The following is a 17195-nucleotide window of genomic DNA, read 5'->3' on the forward strand; positions in this document are numbered from 1 at the left end:
ATGTATTAAATTTCCACGTCTCTGATGCAGCGCACTGGTACTGCAAAGCGTAATCTTATGATTGAGCATTTTTAGACCACATAGCAGCGTGAGGGAGGGGGGAATGGTTTTTGTAGAGCCTGGACGGCAGTCCACACTGATTGGTTCTGTGGTCATAGGAGCGTGACCTAATGTTAGTAATAGGCCACTAGAAAAAAATGCTGACACGCTCTCTCTGGAAAGCAAACATGTATACATTAGCCATTCCCGTAACATAAGGCGGTTTCGTTAATGACTAATATCAGTACAGTACCGTGCTCAGTGAAGTACAATACGTTGTCCTTCAGTAAGTGTGCTTCTTTACCAACCTCTATACTTTTCCTCTTAGAACAATGAGTCATCTATTTGATTTGGTCAGTTTATATATATATAGAGATAATGTTTGTGATAACTGATCTCAGTGCAGTTCTATGAGTTCATTTGATGAGTTTATGACTTTCATTTCTCATTCTCCCATTATGAGAAACATGGAGGAAGCTCAGTAAAGAGACACCAGGAGTCTGATGTCTTAGGATACTCATACTCTATACATAAAGTAAAGCTAAAGAAAGACAGCATCCCATCAGAATCCAGAATGCAGTGCTGAGCTATGCCTGCTAGCCCCCTCCCTTATCCAGTGTAATACTACGCTTCTGGAACACAGAGATTCATCGACAGAGCTGTCAACCCACCTATGACAGATCTTCTGCCTCATTGTTCTAAACCCCAATCTAGGTCACAGATCTGATTCAGGACCAGTGGCGTATGTGTGTGTGTGTGTTTTATGCCAGCATCTTGCATGCACAGGAATGGATTACTGCACGGGCCTACCGGGCCCAGGCCCAGGGGCCCAAGGGATCAGGGGGTCCTTAGGCCCAAGCCTTTGCATGGAATCATTGCCTCATTATCAACAAATCAGGATGTAGGCTATGAATCTGATTGAATTAAAGTATTGGCCATCCCCAAAATGCACCAGAATACAGGAAATCACATCAAACAAATAAAATAAATTCTGGGGGAGGACCCCCAAACCCCCCTCACATATGCAACAATTAGTGGGGGGCCCGTAATGCATCTTGGCCCAGGGGCCAGAAAATTCATAATCTGCCCATGTGCATGCATCAAGGCATTGGTGACCACTTGTCTTTTTTTCAGTGTTTGGCATGGTGCCTGTTGTGGCCTGGGCAGAATGGCCCTCTCCTGCTCTGAGCCTCTGGAGGAAAACAACTGAATGGAAGCACTGAGGGGAGCAAATGAAGCAGCAGAGGAGAGAAAATGAAGCAGAGAGAGTGTGTGTGTGTGTGTGTGTGTGTGTGTGTGTGTGTGTGTGTGTGTCGTGAAGGCTGCATCTCATCTCTTTCCTCAGGCTACACAGCAGCACCATGCCCCTGGAGGGTGTGTATTTGTGTGTGTGTGTGTGTGTGTGTGTGTGTGTGTGGTTGGGGGGGGGGGGGGGGGAGTCACAGAGGCGTGAGGACAGGTCTCAGCTCGCCTTGAGTGGAGTTGGGTCCTCACGCCTGTTGTCATGGCGTGCTCCCCAAGGATGGGAAAAAGCACCCTGCTCTCCTCTTGACACGCTTCTCGAATCAGACCAGAGAGCACTCTAATGCTGTGACCTTACAGACATAAACACACACACACACATATACATGACCAGAATCATTTCACTGTGATTCCACAAGAAGAGAAGACACTTATTAAAAAATTCTGAAACATAACATAAAACCAGTTCCATCATTTCATTGCCCCAAGTAGAAAAATAAATAACAGGTTAGGAATGGAACTTCTTTTCACCCTTTTTCCTGTAAAAACTACATATGTCTGACAGACATTGGCACTTCTATAATTCACATGGCACAAAGACTTGAGCCTTTGCTCTAAAGTGCTCTGGAACCTAATCTACCTGCTAACAGAGATCTATCCCAAAACCACACTCACTCAGCGTCCCCTTAGCTGGAGATAAGTCTGGCCACGCTGCCGTGGATCTGCGCCTGGATGGGGCCGCACTCCACCTGCTCCCCGTCCACGGTGAGCGCCCCCTGGGTGGAGAGGGGCTCCAGTCTCAGGGCACGCACCTGGTGGTACACCAGCTGGGGGCATTCACAGGCCATGTGCGTGCCTTTCTCCATGGCCAGGAAGAGGCGCAGCAGGGCTGCCCGCGAGACCCCCTCCAGCACGTAGTAGAGGTGGATGCAGCCATCCTGGGTACGCGCCTCCGGGGCGGCCTGCAGGTCCTCGGCCAGGTAGGACTGGTACATGGCCAGCATCAGAATAAAGCCCGTCTCCGGGACTTGCGTCCAGTCCGCGGGCACCGGCTCATCCAGAGGGGACAGGAGAGAGTCCGGTGGGCCCTTGATTAGGGATGTGGTCTGGTCAGAGCCGGCCTGGAGGAGCTTGATGGCGTTGTTGGAGGCGTTGTGGAGAGTGTTGTTGTCGTTGGGCGATGGGCTGCTGCTGTGGACGGAGTTTTCGGGGCAGAGGGCACTGCAGGGCGGAGAGGAGTCCGTCAGCGGTCCGCACGACATGGCCGAGCAGAAGGATGAGTTGGGGGAGTCGGGCGGAGAGGTGGAGGGAGAGGAGTCGTTATCGGACGAGATGCTGGACGTGGAAGCCACCAGTCTGGCCACTCTGCCCTCCTGCTCCGCGGCTGGCTCCTGGTGGACGGGCAGGAAGGCCAGGCGGCCGCGGTAGGAGCGCAGCGACGCCAGCCGCACCAGCGTGCCCAGCAGGAAGCGCAGGGCGCCCGCCTGCCGGTAGCGCTCGCTCTCAATGTCCACGTCGGCCACAAAGCCCCAGGCCAGCGCCAGGAATGAGAAGAGGCGCTGGCCCGAGGCCAGGTGGACAGACACCAGGTCCATCGGAGACAGCAGGCCCTTGCACAGCAGGAAGCCGCAGCTGACCAGCAACTCCTCGCCCAACAGCATCGGGGTCCTGGGGACGGTGGGGCACAGAGAGAGATGAGGATGAATACACACTAGAGCCTGACCGATATGGGATTTTAAAGGCCAATACCGACTTCAATATTTCAGGATTTCAAAAACCGATAAACGATAAATCGGCTGATATTTATTTTTAACAAACACAATGTAAAAATTATATTTGTAATATTTAGCGCATTGAAAAGTTCTGATCAAGGTAGGATATTGTGTTTAAATAGGCCTACCTATCTGGTATCCTAATGAAAGGCTCTTATACACTAAATTATTAAATAATTATTATAAATATTAATGAATATAAGCATCAGGTCTTTCAGGTCTCTCAGGCTTCAACCGCACTGCAACCACGACCAAGCTAGAGAATAGAAGGGACGCTTGATGCGAGCGGTTCTGTGCAGAAATACATTGAAAAAACAAGTTGACATAATTTGTGTTTAAAAGGGGAAGTGGAGGCCACATGTTTACTATAAAGTATCAGAAATAGGGTGACCACCAACCAGACCACACCAACTAGGAGGACAGGTTGTGTCTAAAGGTGAGGACAAATTGGCCAAGATGAGGACACCTCTCAATTTCTGGTTCTGGAGGGAGCCACACTGGTATGCTGTCGATGTAGTCTATCTATATTGCAACTAGAATACTGTCGGCCTACCGCATAGCGGAACATAATACGACTGATGCACAGTGCTGCATGTACTTATCTGAAGAAAATGAATCACACTACACTCACACAACTTCTCTGCATCACCTACTTTTACAACGTCTTTAAAAACTGCAGTAAGAGTGCAACATGCTCTTCCCTTGGTTGCTCAATTGTTGAAACTCACATTTTTGCTTTTGTATACATGTACATTTCACAAAATATGAGTATTCCATGTCAGCCCAGTGGGGCCACATGCCCACCAAGTTTCATGTGTTTTAGTGTCCTAGGAATCGTTGACCAAGAATTGTAAATAAATAAATAAATAAATAAAACATTCACAAGCTAGCAGTGGGTTATAATAAACCTGTGAGGCTACCAAGATAAACTTCAGCACCCTCTGCTGTCAATCAGACCAGAGGCTGCACACACACAGGACAGAGAGGAGGGAAAACACAGGAAGGGGTCAACATGAACTAACGGAGATGGAGGGGCACTGGAATGTTCTAGACTAGAGTGACACTGATATTCGCACACAGACAGACTATGAATCAATCACTGAAAGAGAAGGAAGCTGGCGATGGAAGGGTGTGTGTGTGCATGTGGCTTTGGAAAGAGCGATGGAAGGGTGTGTGTGTGCATGTGGCTTTGGAAAGAGGGGGACTTGGAAAGAATGTCATCAGATATAACATGGTTGCAAGTGGTGGAAATAGTGAAAGCAACTGTGACAACACCCACTTTGCATCAATTTAGATAGATAGATAGATAGATAGATAGATAGATAGATAGATAGATAGATAGATAGATAGATACTTTATTGATCCCCAAGGAGAAATTCAAGAAATTCAAATTAAATTTAAATGTGCTATAGAGTGTCTTTGTACAGACTGTGGAAGGCAGAAACATCACATTAATGAGCCTCATGCTCACTTGAACACCACTTTGAATATGCATGCTCTGCTGAAAGTCTTGTAAGACAGCCTCGGAACTCTTTTCAGGCTGTCATTCTAATCATAATACCCTCCCCTCCACCTAATCTCACCGGCTATTGTTCTGCCATGACGAGGAGGAGCCCACAGTTAAAGACCTGAAAAAACTCTCAGAGCTCCTTTGAGGACACCAAAGAGCGAAGTCACCTTCCTCAGAGCACTCCGCTGGCCTCGGCCAAGTGCTGAAAGTGCAGCGAGTCTTTTTGACAAACGACCCTGTCTCTGGTCTGGGGAGCACATTTATTTGGCCACGGTTGCGCTCCATGCATAGAGATGGCATATTAGTGTCCTCACCCGGAGTAATGGTTGACAGAGGCTGCCAGGGCGTTGCCCGAGCCTCCGGGTAGGATGCCCAGCGGCGTCTGGATGGCCACCTCCCAGTCCTCTCTCTCCATCAGGCCGTTGACCACCTGGGGGGGCAGCCAGGAGATTGGGGAGAAGTTGCAATGTTTGGACCAGAGAGATTGTTGAGTACACATGAACTGGCACATCAGTGAGAGTTTATTCAAATCTATTCAAACAAAAGCAAATACACACACACACAGACACACACACACACACACACACACACACACACACACACACACACACCTCAAAAAGCAGCCCATCTCCTGACAGAATCACCAAGGCGTCCCACTGAGACAAATCAGCCTCTCGCACTAGCTCCCGTGCATGGTTCTGGTGCTCTGTCAGAGAAAAGAGAAAAAGAACAGAGAGCGAGAAAGAGAGAGAGAGGGGGGGGGGAGAGAGGAGACGGGGAGATGGTATGTAAGAAATTGAGCACAAAGTACAATGAAAAAAGGGAGGACAGAGATACTGCACTGAAACAAAAAGTGGATGAAAGGACTACGGGGTGATGTGGGGTGAGGGGCAAGGGCGGTGTGTGTGCGTGTGGTGTGTGTGTGTGGTGTGTGTGGCGTGTGTGTGTGTGTGTGTGTGTGTGTGTGTGTGTGTGTGTGTGTGTGTGTGTGTGTGTGTGTGTGTGTGTGTGATGAATAGAGAAGACTGTGGTGGGAAAGGACCCCAGCACCCCTCCCCTCCTCCCCATGGGACCCCCAGAGGGGGAGATCAGAGTGATTAGCGTGCCAAACGTGGGATTCGATTTCCTCTTATCAGGGCCGAGCCACAGAGAGCTGTGAGGTGCCAGCAGCTTAGCGCAGCGCGTCCACCGGGGCTGATTTGGGAGTCTGACTAAGAGCAGCGCCGATCGAATTAGTCCGGCTGATTTAATTTTGTCCCCCGCCGTCCTTGGGCGCGTTGGACAGCGGGCGCCGTTGATGGGATAAAGACCCTGGAACGGTGGCTTGTTATCCGTCACTCGTTTTCGCGTGGCTCTTGTCAGGCCGGATAAATCCCGACACTTTGAGGAAACCGTCCCTTATTGAAACGCAACCCATTTAAATGGACGAAATGGACAAAAATACACTGAGAGCTGTTCAGGAATCTCTCAAGGACTACTGCACCTTCAACATTCTACTGAATGATGCTATGCTCACAAAAGAGCGCGTGTGAAAACTGTATACGGCTGTGACATTAGAATAAAGCCTCTGCTCAGTCCTACTTTATCAGAGCCCATTTGTTTACTTTTCCTTTTTCAATTCAGCAGCAATGTAGGTCGCCAGAATGTTTCTCCAATTAAAATAAACACTCACCACCACCATCACCACCACCACCACCACCACCTCCACCCAGCCCAGAGTCTCACATCTCTTCATGAATATTTACTCACAAACACTGGAATAAATGTGTGGCTCTCTCTGACACGCATGAGGAAATAGCTTCCGCAGCCCTGTCTGAGCAGTGCGCCCTCTGCTAAGTCATCTCTCTCCACAAGGTGAGAGTTTAGTTTGTTTTAAGTGAGGACAGGCTGTTTGGTATGTATGAGGTGGGAGATAGTTAGCATAGCCGTTCTGCATTACTGCTGTTGCTGCTGCTGCTACTGACAGGCCCAGATACTGAGGAGAAGAGAGTCCTGCCGACTCAGCTCAACTCAATCATCCTGCCTTCCCCTCCACTTTTCTCCTCTCACTCACTCCTGCCTGTTCTCTCCATCCCCTCTCCTCTCCTCTCACATCTGCAATCCGTTCTTTCCTCTCTATTTCATCTACACTTCTTCGTGCATGTCATCCCCTAAACTCCCCTTTTCTTCTCACCTCTCCTGGTCTCCCATACTGCTGACTCACCCGTCATGGTAAGGGTGCAACGGCTCACACTAATTACTTTAGAAGAAATTAATCCTAACACCGTGAACGGATGAAAATGAACAAACTCAACATTCTATTAACACTTATAGAATGGCAAAGCTGAGCGGGGTGACAAATTGCATAGCTGCTGACTGACTGACCACTAAGGCCTTGGGAGATGGGGGTGGGGCGGGGCTGGGCTGGGCAGCAGACGCAGGGCAGCTCTCTCTCTCTGTGGTGCTCTGAAGCTGCTTGGCGGCAGCTGGCTCATATTTTCTCACTATCAGCGGCGCAGAGTGACCTAAGACGACCCGAGCGGGCGCATTGCATACTGCAGCCGCCTCTTCTATCTCCTGCTCCAGCGCATGACAGGACTGCAGGGGAACATCACTGCAGAGGGACACACACACACACACACACACACACACACACACAAACAGACACAGACACAGACACACACACACACACACACACACACACACACACACACACACACACACACACACACACACACACACACACACTCAAACACTGACACACACACAAACAGACACACACAGACACAGACACACACACAGGGAGAGAGAGAGAGAGAGAGGGATGACGTGTGTGAGTCTAATGGCCATTCTCATGTGCAAACCCCTGCACACACTGCACACAATCATGTATGTGTCATCTGATCCTTATGGTCCTTAAACATGTCCTGTGACACCCAAATGCAAATGTTGATCATATGCAGAGCTGTAAATAATTTCACAGTGAGAGATGTCACCTCAGCCACTTGAGAATGCATACAAGTGCAGACTCTTTCATATGCTGCTGTGCTGCAAATACTCTGCCATACACACATGCATTTTACTCACACACACACTGACACAGACACACACACACATACACACACACACACACACACACACACAAACATGTGGGGGCTATGCTGGCTCGAACAGTATATGTGTCTGTGAGGGAGGCTCTGCTGAACAGTATGTGTCTGTGAGGGAGGCTTTGCTGAACAGTATACGTGTCTGTGAAGGAGGCTCTGCTGAATGTGTCTGTGAGGGAGGCTCTGCTGAACAGTATACGTGTCTGTGAGGGAGGCTCTGCTGAATGTGTCTGTGAGGGAGGCTCTGCTGAACAGTATGTGTCTGTGAGGGAGGCTCTGCTGAACAGTATACGTGTCTGTGAGGGAGGCTCTGCTGAACAGTATGTGTCTGTGAGGGAGGCTCTGCTGAACAGTATGTGTCTGTGAGGGAGGCTCTGCTGAACAGTATGTGTCTGTGAGGGAGGCTCTGCTGAACAGTATGTGTCTGTGAGGGAGGCTCTGCTGAACAGTATGTGTCTGTGAGGGAGGCTCTGCTGAAACCAGCAGTGAGCGTAGACAGCCGCCCTCTGCTCCTATGACACCGTGACTTGCATTAAGCCAGCAAACTTTCTCTCTTCTTTTCTTCTTTTCACACTGCTTTCTCTCATTCTCTCCACAACCCTCTTACCCCCCCCCACCCTTCTCTTCCTCTCCTGTCCTGCTCCCTTTTCCCCTTCTCTTCTCTATTCCCTTCTCTCCACTCTATTGATTCACTACTTTCTTTGCTTTTCTTCTTTCCCCTTTACTCTCCTCTCTCTCCCCTGGTGATCTCTGACGAGAGAGAGAGAGAGAGGGAGAGAGAGGGAAAGAGAGAGAGAGAGGGGAAGAGAGAGTGAGAGAGAGCTTCCCATGTAGAGCATCGCATCGGTAATTAGACTGTCCTCATTCATTACCATCCAGCTGCTAACCATCCCATGCTGCTGTAGGATTGCAGAAATGGGCAGAGAGCAACATTCTCTCACATGCCCTCCCTCTCTCTCTCTCTCTTTCTCAGGCATCCCTCTTTTTTCCAGAGAACTGAACAACACTAAAAGGACGCCAGAAGCTCTAATAGCGGACCAGTAATTTTCCGAAGTAGATGCTACAGTTACAGTAACCCTGTCAGCACGGCGCGCATCTTGAGGGCGCTGAGAGATCTGAGAAGAGAGGATGTGTACATTACAATTGATTTTTAGAGACAAAAAGCTTTCCTGGCATCACCCCCGTCCCCTTTTCTTCAGTGCAGCCACTAGCCCTCAATTGTACAGCCAAAGGGTTACTCAGAGTTCAGTGGATCTGAATGAATTTTTGAGCATTTTTGAAAGGCACTCAGGGCTGGTGGTGGTAGCAGGTTGTTGACAGCCCCATTGATCTCTCATGCCGCCCCATATTATGATTCAGCAACTCCTTTAACCTGCCCCGGTTTGTGATAATACGCCAGGGTCATTCACTGCCACTGGCCTCAATTCAAAAGTAAACGCAGCAGCACAATGGCATTGGCAAGTAAATACTGTAAAAGACAACAGGCACAATACATATTGCTTCTGTTGGTGTAATGAATTACAGACCAGAGTGTGGTAATGATGGCTAGGGTACACAACAGGCTCAAGAGGCATGAAGGTGTGTGGTAGTGGTGAGGCCAGAGTCTACAGTGCCCTACCTGGGAGTGTGCTCTAACCAATGACTAAATACAGTCATTGACTGTAACTGTCACACTGACACACACTGTTTCACCCACATCCACTGGCAACGCTGGGTGTGGTTTGGGTGTGTGAAATTGCAGGTATGCGAGTGTCAGCTAGAGGGGGTGCAGTTGCTGAGTTCTGACACAGAAAGTGTATGACATGTGTGAGTGAATCAGAGCTGGGTGTGAGAGCAAAAAAGTTTGTGTGTGTGTGTGTATATGTGTGTGCGTGTGTGTGTGTGTGTATGTGCATGTGTGTGTGTGTGTGTGTGTGCATGTGTGTGTGTGAATATGTGCGCGTGTGGACTTTGTGACCTGGGCCAGACAAGTCAAACTAGGTGCTAACTGAGATTAGGAGTGTGAATTCAGAAAGGTTTCTGGGACCTCTCTCTACATCTCACTATATATAGTATGTACCAGACCAGCATTCAGTATTACAGCACAGAACTCATAATGGTTAGTCTTTGACTATAACACGCAGAATGATATTATAAGCCTGGTCTTGAATGGGTGAGGGTGAGGGATGTGATAAGAGCCAGAAGCACAGGTGTGAGTGTGGGTTGGTGTGAGTGTGGATGTGAGGGTTCTGCAGCAGGGGGGTGGATGTAGATGTGCAGGTGTGGGCCTCAGGGAATCAGGTGTGGGCCTCAGGGATTGCGGGCACTTGGATGCAGAGTGAGCGAGTCAGGGACTGACCGGTGATGACCAGTGTGTGGGGGACAGCAGCCTCGGTGAGCATGCGTTGGATGTGGGTGGTGAAGAGGGACATCGCTTGGCCCCGTCCACTGTTGGGGTTCAGCAGCAGCATGAGCCGGCAAGGGCGACGCACCTCACAGTACACGGCACCTGACACGGGCAGAGGAGGGAGAGAAGAGGAGGGAGAGAGAGGGAGAGAGAGAGAGAGAGGGAGGGAGAGAGAGAGAGAGAGGGAGAGAGAGGGAGGCAAGGAGAGAAAAGGGAGAGATATGAGTGGAGAAACACAGAGACCAAAATAAACACAATGGAACAAGAATGAAATGAGAGAGGGAGCAACAGAGATAAGGAAAGAATGAAGGAAGAAGGAAGAAGGACAAAAAAGACAATATCAACAACATTCCAGTAAAACACATTCAGTTGAGCTACACCTTGGGTCCTTGTATCAGGTGTGGGCCTCAGGGAATCAGGTGTGGGCCTCAGGGAATCAGGTGTGGGCCTCAGGGAATCAGGTGTGGGCCTCAGGGAATCAGGTGTGGGCCTCAGGGAATCAGGTGTGGGCCTCAGGGAATCAGGTGTGGGCCTCAGGGAATCAGGTGTGGGCCTCAGGGAATCAGGTGTGGGCCTCAGGGAATCAGGTGTGGGCCTCAGGGAATCAGGTGTGGGCCTCAGGGAATCAGGTGTGGGCCTCAGGGAATCAGGTGTGGGCCTCAGGGAATCAGGTGTGGGCCTCAGGGAATCAGGTGTGGGCCTCAGGGAATCAGGTGTGGGCCTCAGGGAATCAGGTGTGGGCCTCAGGGAATCAGGTGTGGGCCTCAGGGAATCAGGTGTGGGCCTCAGGGAATCAGGTGTGGGCCTCAGGGAATCAGGTGTGGGCCTCAGGGAATCAGGTGTGGGCCTCAGGGAATCAGGTGTGGGCCTCAGGGAATCAGGTGTGGGCCTCATGTCTCCAAGCATCATCCCTCATTGCATGCAGAACTGTTATCACCGAGGAACATCATTTAAATGAGAGCGAAAACAAACAAAACATCAGCACCACGGCCAGCGGCGCTGCTAGACAAACCAAAGACAGATGCCTTCTCCAGGTCTCATGCCAGATTACGAAATCCCCTCGTTCATGCTCCACCTGAGGCGAGGCGAGGCAGTCTGGGTAGATGCAGGCTGGGTAGAGCGGGACGGATAGAGCAAGCTTGACTCGTTCCCCATTACATATTGAGGAAGTTGTAGGTCAGACCTAGGAGTTAAACCTGTTCCATTTGCTGAATGACTTTGCTGAATGACTGTACTCTGCAACCCCCAGGCAAACCCATGGCAGCTATGAAAAGCTGTTAAGCGGCCGCTTAACCAGTCTCTCTGGTATGACAGGTGGGAGATGCTGGGGGGACTTTTGAGAGAAATTTTGAATTTTCGACACTGAAAGATTCTCCACGGAAGAAAAAAAAAAACTTTTTGTAAGTGTTATGATTGAGATTTATCACTGACATTTGACCACCCCTTTCAGCAAGCTTGAGGTCACTGTCAAATGCCCCTTAAAAGCTTGTGTGAATGCGGATGGTGACAGGGCCACTGCAGTAAATAGGAGCTGGCTGTGAGATCAGCAATGCTTGACCCTGTTTGGCTAATTGGGCTCTTGGGAGGGCCCTTTCCATGCCGCTGCACTGCCCGCAGCACTTGACATCCATTAGCTGCTGCAAACGAGACTGCCAACATAGCATTCACTTCCTCAAATATTCCCATTTATCCTCCACAAACGACTCCTCTTACTGACCGGGGAACAGCCGGTGTAGCTTTACATCTCTTTCATTCATCCATGATAGCTTTCAGTTAACATAGTAGGATTGATTATTTTACGCTTGTGAATGTGTGTTACATTGTTTCATAGAAGATAGAGAGAAGTCTGCACACCTTGATAGGTCATACTGCAGGTGCAGCTATTTTCGCAAGAGCAACTTTTATGTAAGAGACAAAGAAAAGCACAACACTGCTTGCTCCAGAGTACAACCAATTTGCTAAAAAACTGATGTTTCGATCAGTCAGTCCATCATCAGAGCCAGACATTCACCACTGTAAAACAGGCACAGGAGGCCGAGAAGGTGAAATATCTGCCGTTGTCGTCCTCTGAAGCCTTGAGTTTCCGGATGCCTGAACTTCCTTACCTCACAGCTGTTCAGTTGGCATGGGAACAGAGTACTACATCACATGTGAATTTTACATTAGGCACGTACCAAGTTCGCTCATGGGGCTCTGACAGTCCTTTGTTTCATCACATACAATCCTCCTCCCCCCTCAGGCTGCCAAAGGAAATAGGGCTTAATTGCTCCAAATAATTCTTTCTCTCCCTTCACTGACTCACAAACGCATCCGAAACACTATTGGTGTCAAGTTAATCTTTCATATGTAATCGGTTAATATGCCGCTGTGAGCAGTGAGCTGTTACTGTGAGCCACTGATGACCTGCATTTCAAAGCCAGAGCAGATTCTGGATTGGACTCAATAATTCATGGTTTGGTGCCCATGCTCTGAGTCACATTGACTGAGACTCTGCCGTGGGTTATGTCTCCAGCTATTACACGTGCTTCCCCCTCTACTATTATGCACCATGCTGTCTGCTAGTTGGCAGTCGGTGTGGTCGCACTGGATGAGCACATCCCAGAATGATATCATGGGAAACTACAGTATTCTTTACAGAGCAAACCAAGACTGAGAAGTCATCTGAAATTTGGCACAATAAATATGTCGGGAGGTTTATGCATTTCAAATACGAACACTGAAATGAATCCATATTGTGCATATTCTTTTAGATATTTACATATACATACATGCAATTTGCTTTAGTAATTCCTAATCATCAAGTTGTTTAAGAAATGGATGAGTAAAGTCCACTAAATGCACAAATACTTTTAGACAACCGACAGACTGAATACACTCCTGCCACAAGTCTCACAGGAAAAGAGGGCATTCACTAGTGTGACCACATCAAACATCGCCCAGAGCAGAAACTGCGCACAGGCTTCTCATCCTGCCTTGGCCTCCAGTAGCTTTCACATCCATGTGAGCAATGCGTCACAGGCAGAGCTGTCGTCTCCACCAACAAGCCCCAGCCTGGAGGTTGGAGGTGGAGGCCACCGAGGCGCTATATCGTGCCTGAGCACTGAGGTCTGACAGCCCATCAGACTGCTCCACTCCTGGGCAGAGAGAGGGAGAGAAGGCAGGGGCCCCTCAGGAGATGGAGCTGAGGTCAGAGGGCAAGGGCTGTGTACAGAACGTCGCTGTGGCTCCTGTCTTCGTTGCAGAGAGATACTGCAGCATCAGCACAACACGGCAGCATGACGCACAGCTGAATCTGAGCGATGGATCTGCTGCAGCCTTTTCATGGCCCACGATCCTCTTTTATGTGTGGAAGGATTTATGATTATTTCATTTAATCTTGTTCATCTAACCACATCTGTCTCCCATCTATTTAATGCGGATTATGCACACACACACACACACACACACACACACACACACACACACACAAACACACAAAACGCATATACTGTACATTTACTTTATACGAGTGTTATGTTATGTAGTTATGTCAAGCTTTGGGTCATGCAGATTTTACATTTTGCATGTACGTGGAGTTGGTGTTAGGCACCGTCTCTTCTCCTGCTTCCTGATAACTGTTTAGGGATCTGTGGCGTTCTTCCTATCCAAGGAAATGATAACTTATTTAAAGGCCCATCTAGGCCAGAAAAACTTGTTTTAGGGGCAAAAACACACACACAAACACACACACACACACACACACACACACACACACACAAATAGACAATATTCAAACAAAGGTTTGGTTTACTCTAAGTAGAAGGTACGAATGTGATGTCTTTGTGGATGAAACTATTTAGACCAGTGGTTCTCAAACTTTTCACAATGAATACCACCACAGAAAACAATTGGCACTCCAAGTACCACCGTTATGACTGGCATTAAAATACCGTAGGCCAATTTCACATATTGTATATTGTACATACAGTACTGTTTTGCATTGTTTGTTGCTGGCAGGTGCCATAGAAGCTTCACTTGTGCTGGGCTCATTGTCACCAACATCAGTTTCTGCTCGACATATTCACCACACTTCTCTTTCTAATACTTCCCGTTTGGAGCCATGATCGCATGAATGTTTTTGATCCATCGTGTTTGCCTCCTTTTCTATGCTTGCCATCACAGCTTAGCTTGTCAACCATTTGCTAATGCTCCATACAGTTAAACTAGCCTAGTAGGCCTTGGCTCCTATTGGCTGATATAAAAACGAATATAGGCCTACTTTTTTTTCTTGAAAGACAAAAAAATAGTTTAAATTTAAAATAGTTTAAATTTCAGGGATCGCACGGTTAAGGATTTTGAATTATATATATTTTGATATAATTTGAAGTGATTATGCTATATATATTTATAAAAATAATCTTGGAGACAGTTTGAGAACCACTGATTTAGACTATTTAGAACCTAATTTAAACAAATTAGTGACCACAAATAGTTCAGTCCTATAGTGTCATTCTCGTGTGTTCATTCTCATTTAAGAAATGTGAAATGTTTTAGAAATGTGTTACTGTGACGTGTTCAACATACATCCACAGAAATGATGTACAGGAGCCTTTACACTATTAAACTCTTTTCCGAAACAACAGTCTACAGTGAATACTTTTCACTGCCCTTTAATACTTTAAGGCTCAGCATCTTTAGTGTTATAATATGTAATTAAAACTACAATTGAAGCCCTAGGTCTCCTAAGTCATCTATTAAAACATCCTTTCATGGAGGCTCCCTTCAAGGAGTGGCTTGCCGTGAAAACTAATTCTGTTCGATTCTGACACGCAAAAAATGTTCCCTTTCATAGGCCCTTATCTAAAATGAAAAAGACAACCGTTGCAAAGCGTTTAAATTGCTTCACAAAACCCCATTTCTGCTCACTTTAATGGAGTCACCTAAAATACTGATTGTATTACTGTAATGGCTTTAGCAGTGAAGAACCAAAACCAGGTCCTGAAAGTCTGTACTCTTGACGTATATGATACGAACTAGGTCGGTAAGGCTTCTGGACCACAAACCTGAACATGGAAGGATGCAAATTCAGTCATTAAAACCGAGCTTAACTTTGAGTGTGTAGAAGCCGCTGGTCTGAAAATAATTGGTGTCCACTACTTCACTGAACCATATGCTTTAATGAGTTGGCCAGAGCCTATGTTTTTCTCTTAAGTGTCATCATTGCCTGCTCCAGGATTATGCATGCTATAAATTAATCTTGCTATTGCATCATATGTGAGGCATGTTGAATATCAAAAGCTCTATAATATCTTAGTTCGTGTGAGATATTCATATAATCACTGCCATTTTCAAAGTTTAAAAAGGCGGTGAGAAAGATAGTGCTGATATGTCATCTCAGGGTCACATTCCATATTTCATATAGACAACGCAATATTTTGCAGCAGATCTTTTCCTTGATTTAAGGTTTAATCTATTTCAATCCATATATCACCAGAATATTGATGTGTGTGGTTAAGCCTCCTCTGACCCTCTTAGGCAAGGTTGAGCGGCTGACCAGTGAGGATGATAAATCACAAACTCCCTCTGTCCATTCTGAAAGCCCACAGCAGTTCTTCTTGGACACAGCTGATGAATTCCGACGGGTCAGATCACTCAGTGTCAGCCATCCATCAACACCAGCTCTCACTACCAGTCACGTCACTCCAGGTGACCCTGTTACATCCCACATCTGACTTGGTTTGGATTAGGACTATAGGGCCCAGATTTGAGATTTAAAGGTTTCAAGGCTGTCAAAAGATACAATGTCAGGACACTTTTTAGCTTTTTCAGCAATAAGGACTGTACTGAGACCATTCACAATCCACAAAATGCTGATGTGACAATCAAAAGTCATTTGACTTAAGTGTTCAGTAAATGACAACTGCTATGGAGCTCTGTTTTTGAGCCTATGAGCCTGCTCGATGTCCAGCCAAAACCCCAAAATATTTATCACTGCTGGTTCATGACATAAATAGCACAGTGCAGTCACTGAGAGATTTCAGACTGAAGGTACTACTGTACCAATCTGGAAAGTGTGAGTCTGTTTGAGTAAGCTAGGCTACACCTACATTCTAGGTGACTTTTGTTAGGGCTCAACTATGTTATTTCCCCCAGTAGCTATGATTTAGATGAAAACCCTGATCCCCCTCAACAGAAACCAGATAAGATAATCCACCAAAGATCTATGCATATTATGAAAACGTGCTAGCCATTAAATCATTATTGTGTAGCCTTTTATAACCTTTTGATTGATTTCCCAGCTTAAGGAAGCATGCTTCATAGCCTGGGGGTGTAGGCTACACCTCTGGGCTGGTAAGACAGGTTTATTGTTAGGCTACTACCACGAAAGAAGTCTTGCGAATTCTTTCACATGGCAGCCAAACTTAAACCAATGGACTTACGGAAGTTGCCTATAGCCTAAACTAGCCTGTGAATGCCATTATGTCTATGCTACCAAGTTTACAGCAAATGTCCAAATCTAACTGCTCAATTCTCTCTCAAATTCACTCTCAGATAATATGTAGTAGGATTTCAAATTAGTAAAAAAAAAAAAAACTAGGCTATAGTAGAACATGTTTTCTCACCATCACGCCGAGGTAAATGACGAAATGAAGCATCCCTTATAGCTCGAGCCCACCGTTCAGCCTCCTCGAGGTTAGCGCTAGGGTCCTGAGCGAGCGCAACACGAAAGCATTGCTCCAACCTCTGGCGGGCCATTGCTGAACTCAACCATTTTCTCTTAAACGGATAAAAATACGCTGAAAAGTAAGCCGCGGTGTCTGCATTGTCCTCTCCTTTAAATGCATGACAACCGATACAGTCATTCAAGTCGAAAACCACCTTGCCCTGTCCAGGTGACGAAGTGATCTTCTGAACTGTGAGGGCATGATCCGTCAAACTAACAGAACACCTAACTTTTCCATTAAGAATGTCTGTGAACTCTCCATAGAGTAATCCCACAATCCCGTTGCGGTGATGGGATGGATCCGGTTCGGTTTTGTCTCTGTCCATCATGCCTGAGTAGCGCTCCGCGCTCCGCAGCGCAGACCGGTGCGCGGATGGTGCTGCAGTCTGCGGCTGCAGGACTTTCTCTCACCCAGCTGTTCTCCCAGCTGAAAGATCTCTCCCTAGTGACAAAAAGG

At 47.4% G+C, this 17195-nt stretch overlaps 1 protein-coding gene across 3 annotated transcripts; it reads right to left on the bottom strand.

Moving 5' to 3' along the window:
- Window positions 1–1030: 1030 nt before the first annotated feature.
- On the bottom strand, window positions 1031–17159 carry LOC125296152 (sphingosine kinase 1-like). 3 transcript variants are annotated; one of them, XM_048245863.1, is made up of 6 exons: window positions 16638–17159; window positions 9988–10137; window positions 5175–5269; window positions 4878–4993; window positions 1957–2949; window positions 1031–1634 (listed from the first exon to the last, which is right to left on the bottom strand). In XM_048245863.1, the coding sequence occupies exons 1-5, from the start codon at window positions 17065–17067 to the stop codon at window positions 1968–1970; spliced, it is 1773 nt and encodes a 590-aa protein (XP_048101820.1). In that variant the 5' UTR covers window positions 17068–17159; the 3' UTR covers window positions 1031–1634; window positions 1957–1967. The 3 variants fall into 3 exon arrangements, with proteins under 3 accessions (XP_048101820.1, XP_048101822.1, XP_048101819.1); XM_048245865.1 differs by adding an exon at window positions 15506–15800 and having other exon boundaries at window positions 1031–2949; window positions 16638–16714; XM_048245862.1 differs by having other exon boundaries at window positions 1031–2949.
- Between the last annotated feature and the right edge of the window lie 36 nt (window positions 17160–17195).

Source organism: Alosa alosa, chromosome 6 (genome assembly GCF_017589495.1).
Source record: "Alosa alosa isolate M-15738 ecotype Scorff River chromosome 6, AALO_Geno_1.1, whole genome shotgun sequence".
NCBI lineage: Eukaryota > Metazoa > Chordata > Actinopteri > Clupeiformes > Clupeidae > Alosa > Alosa alosa.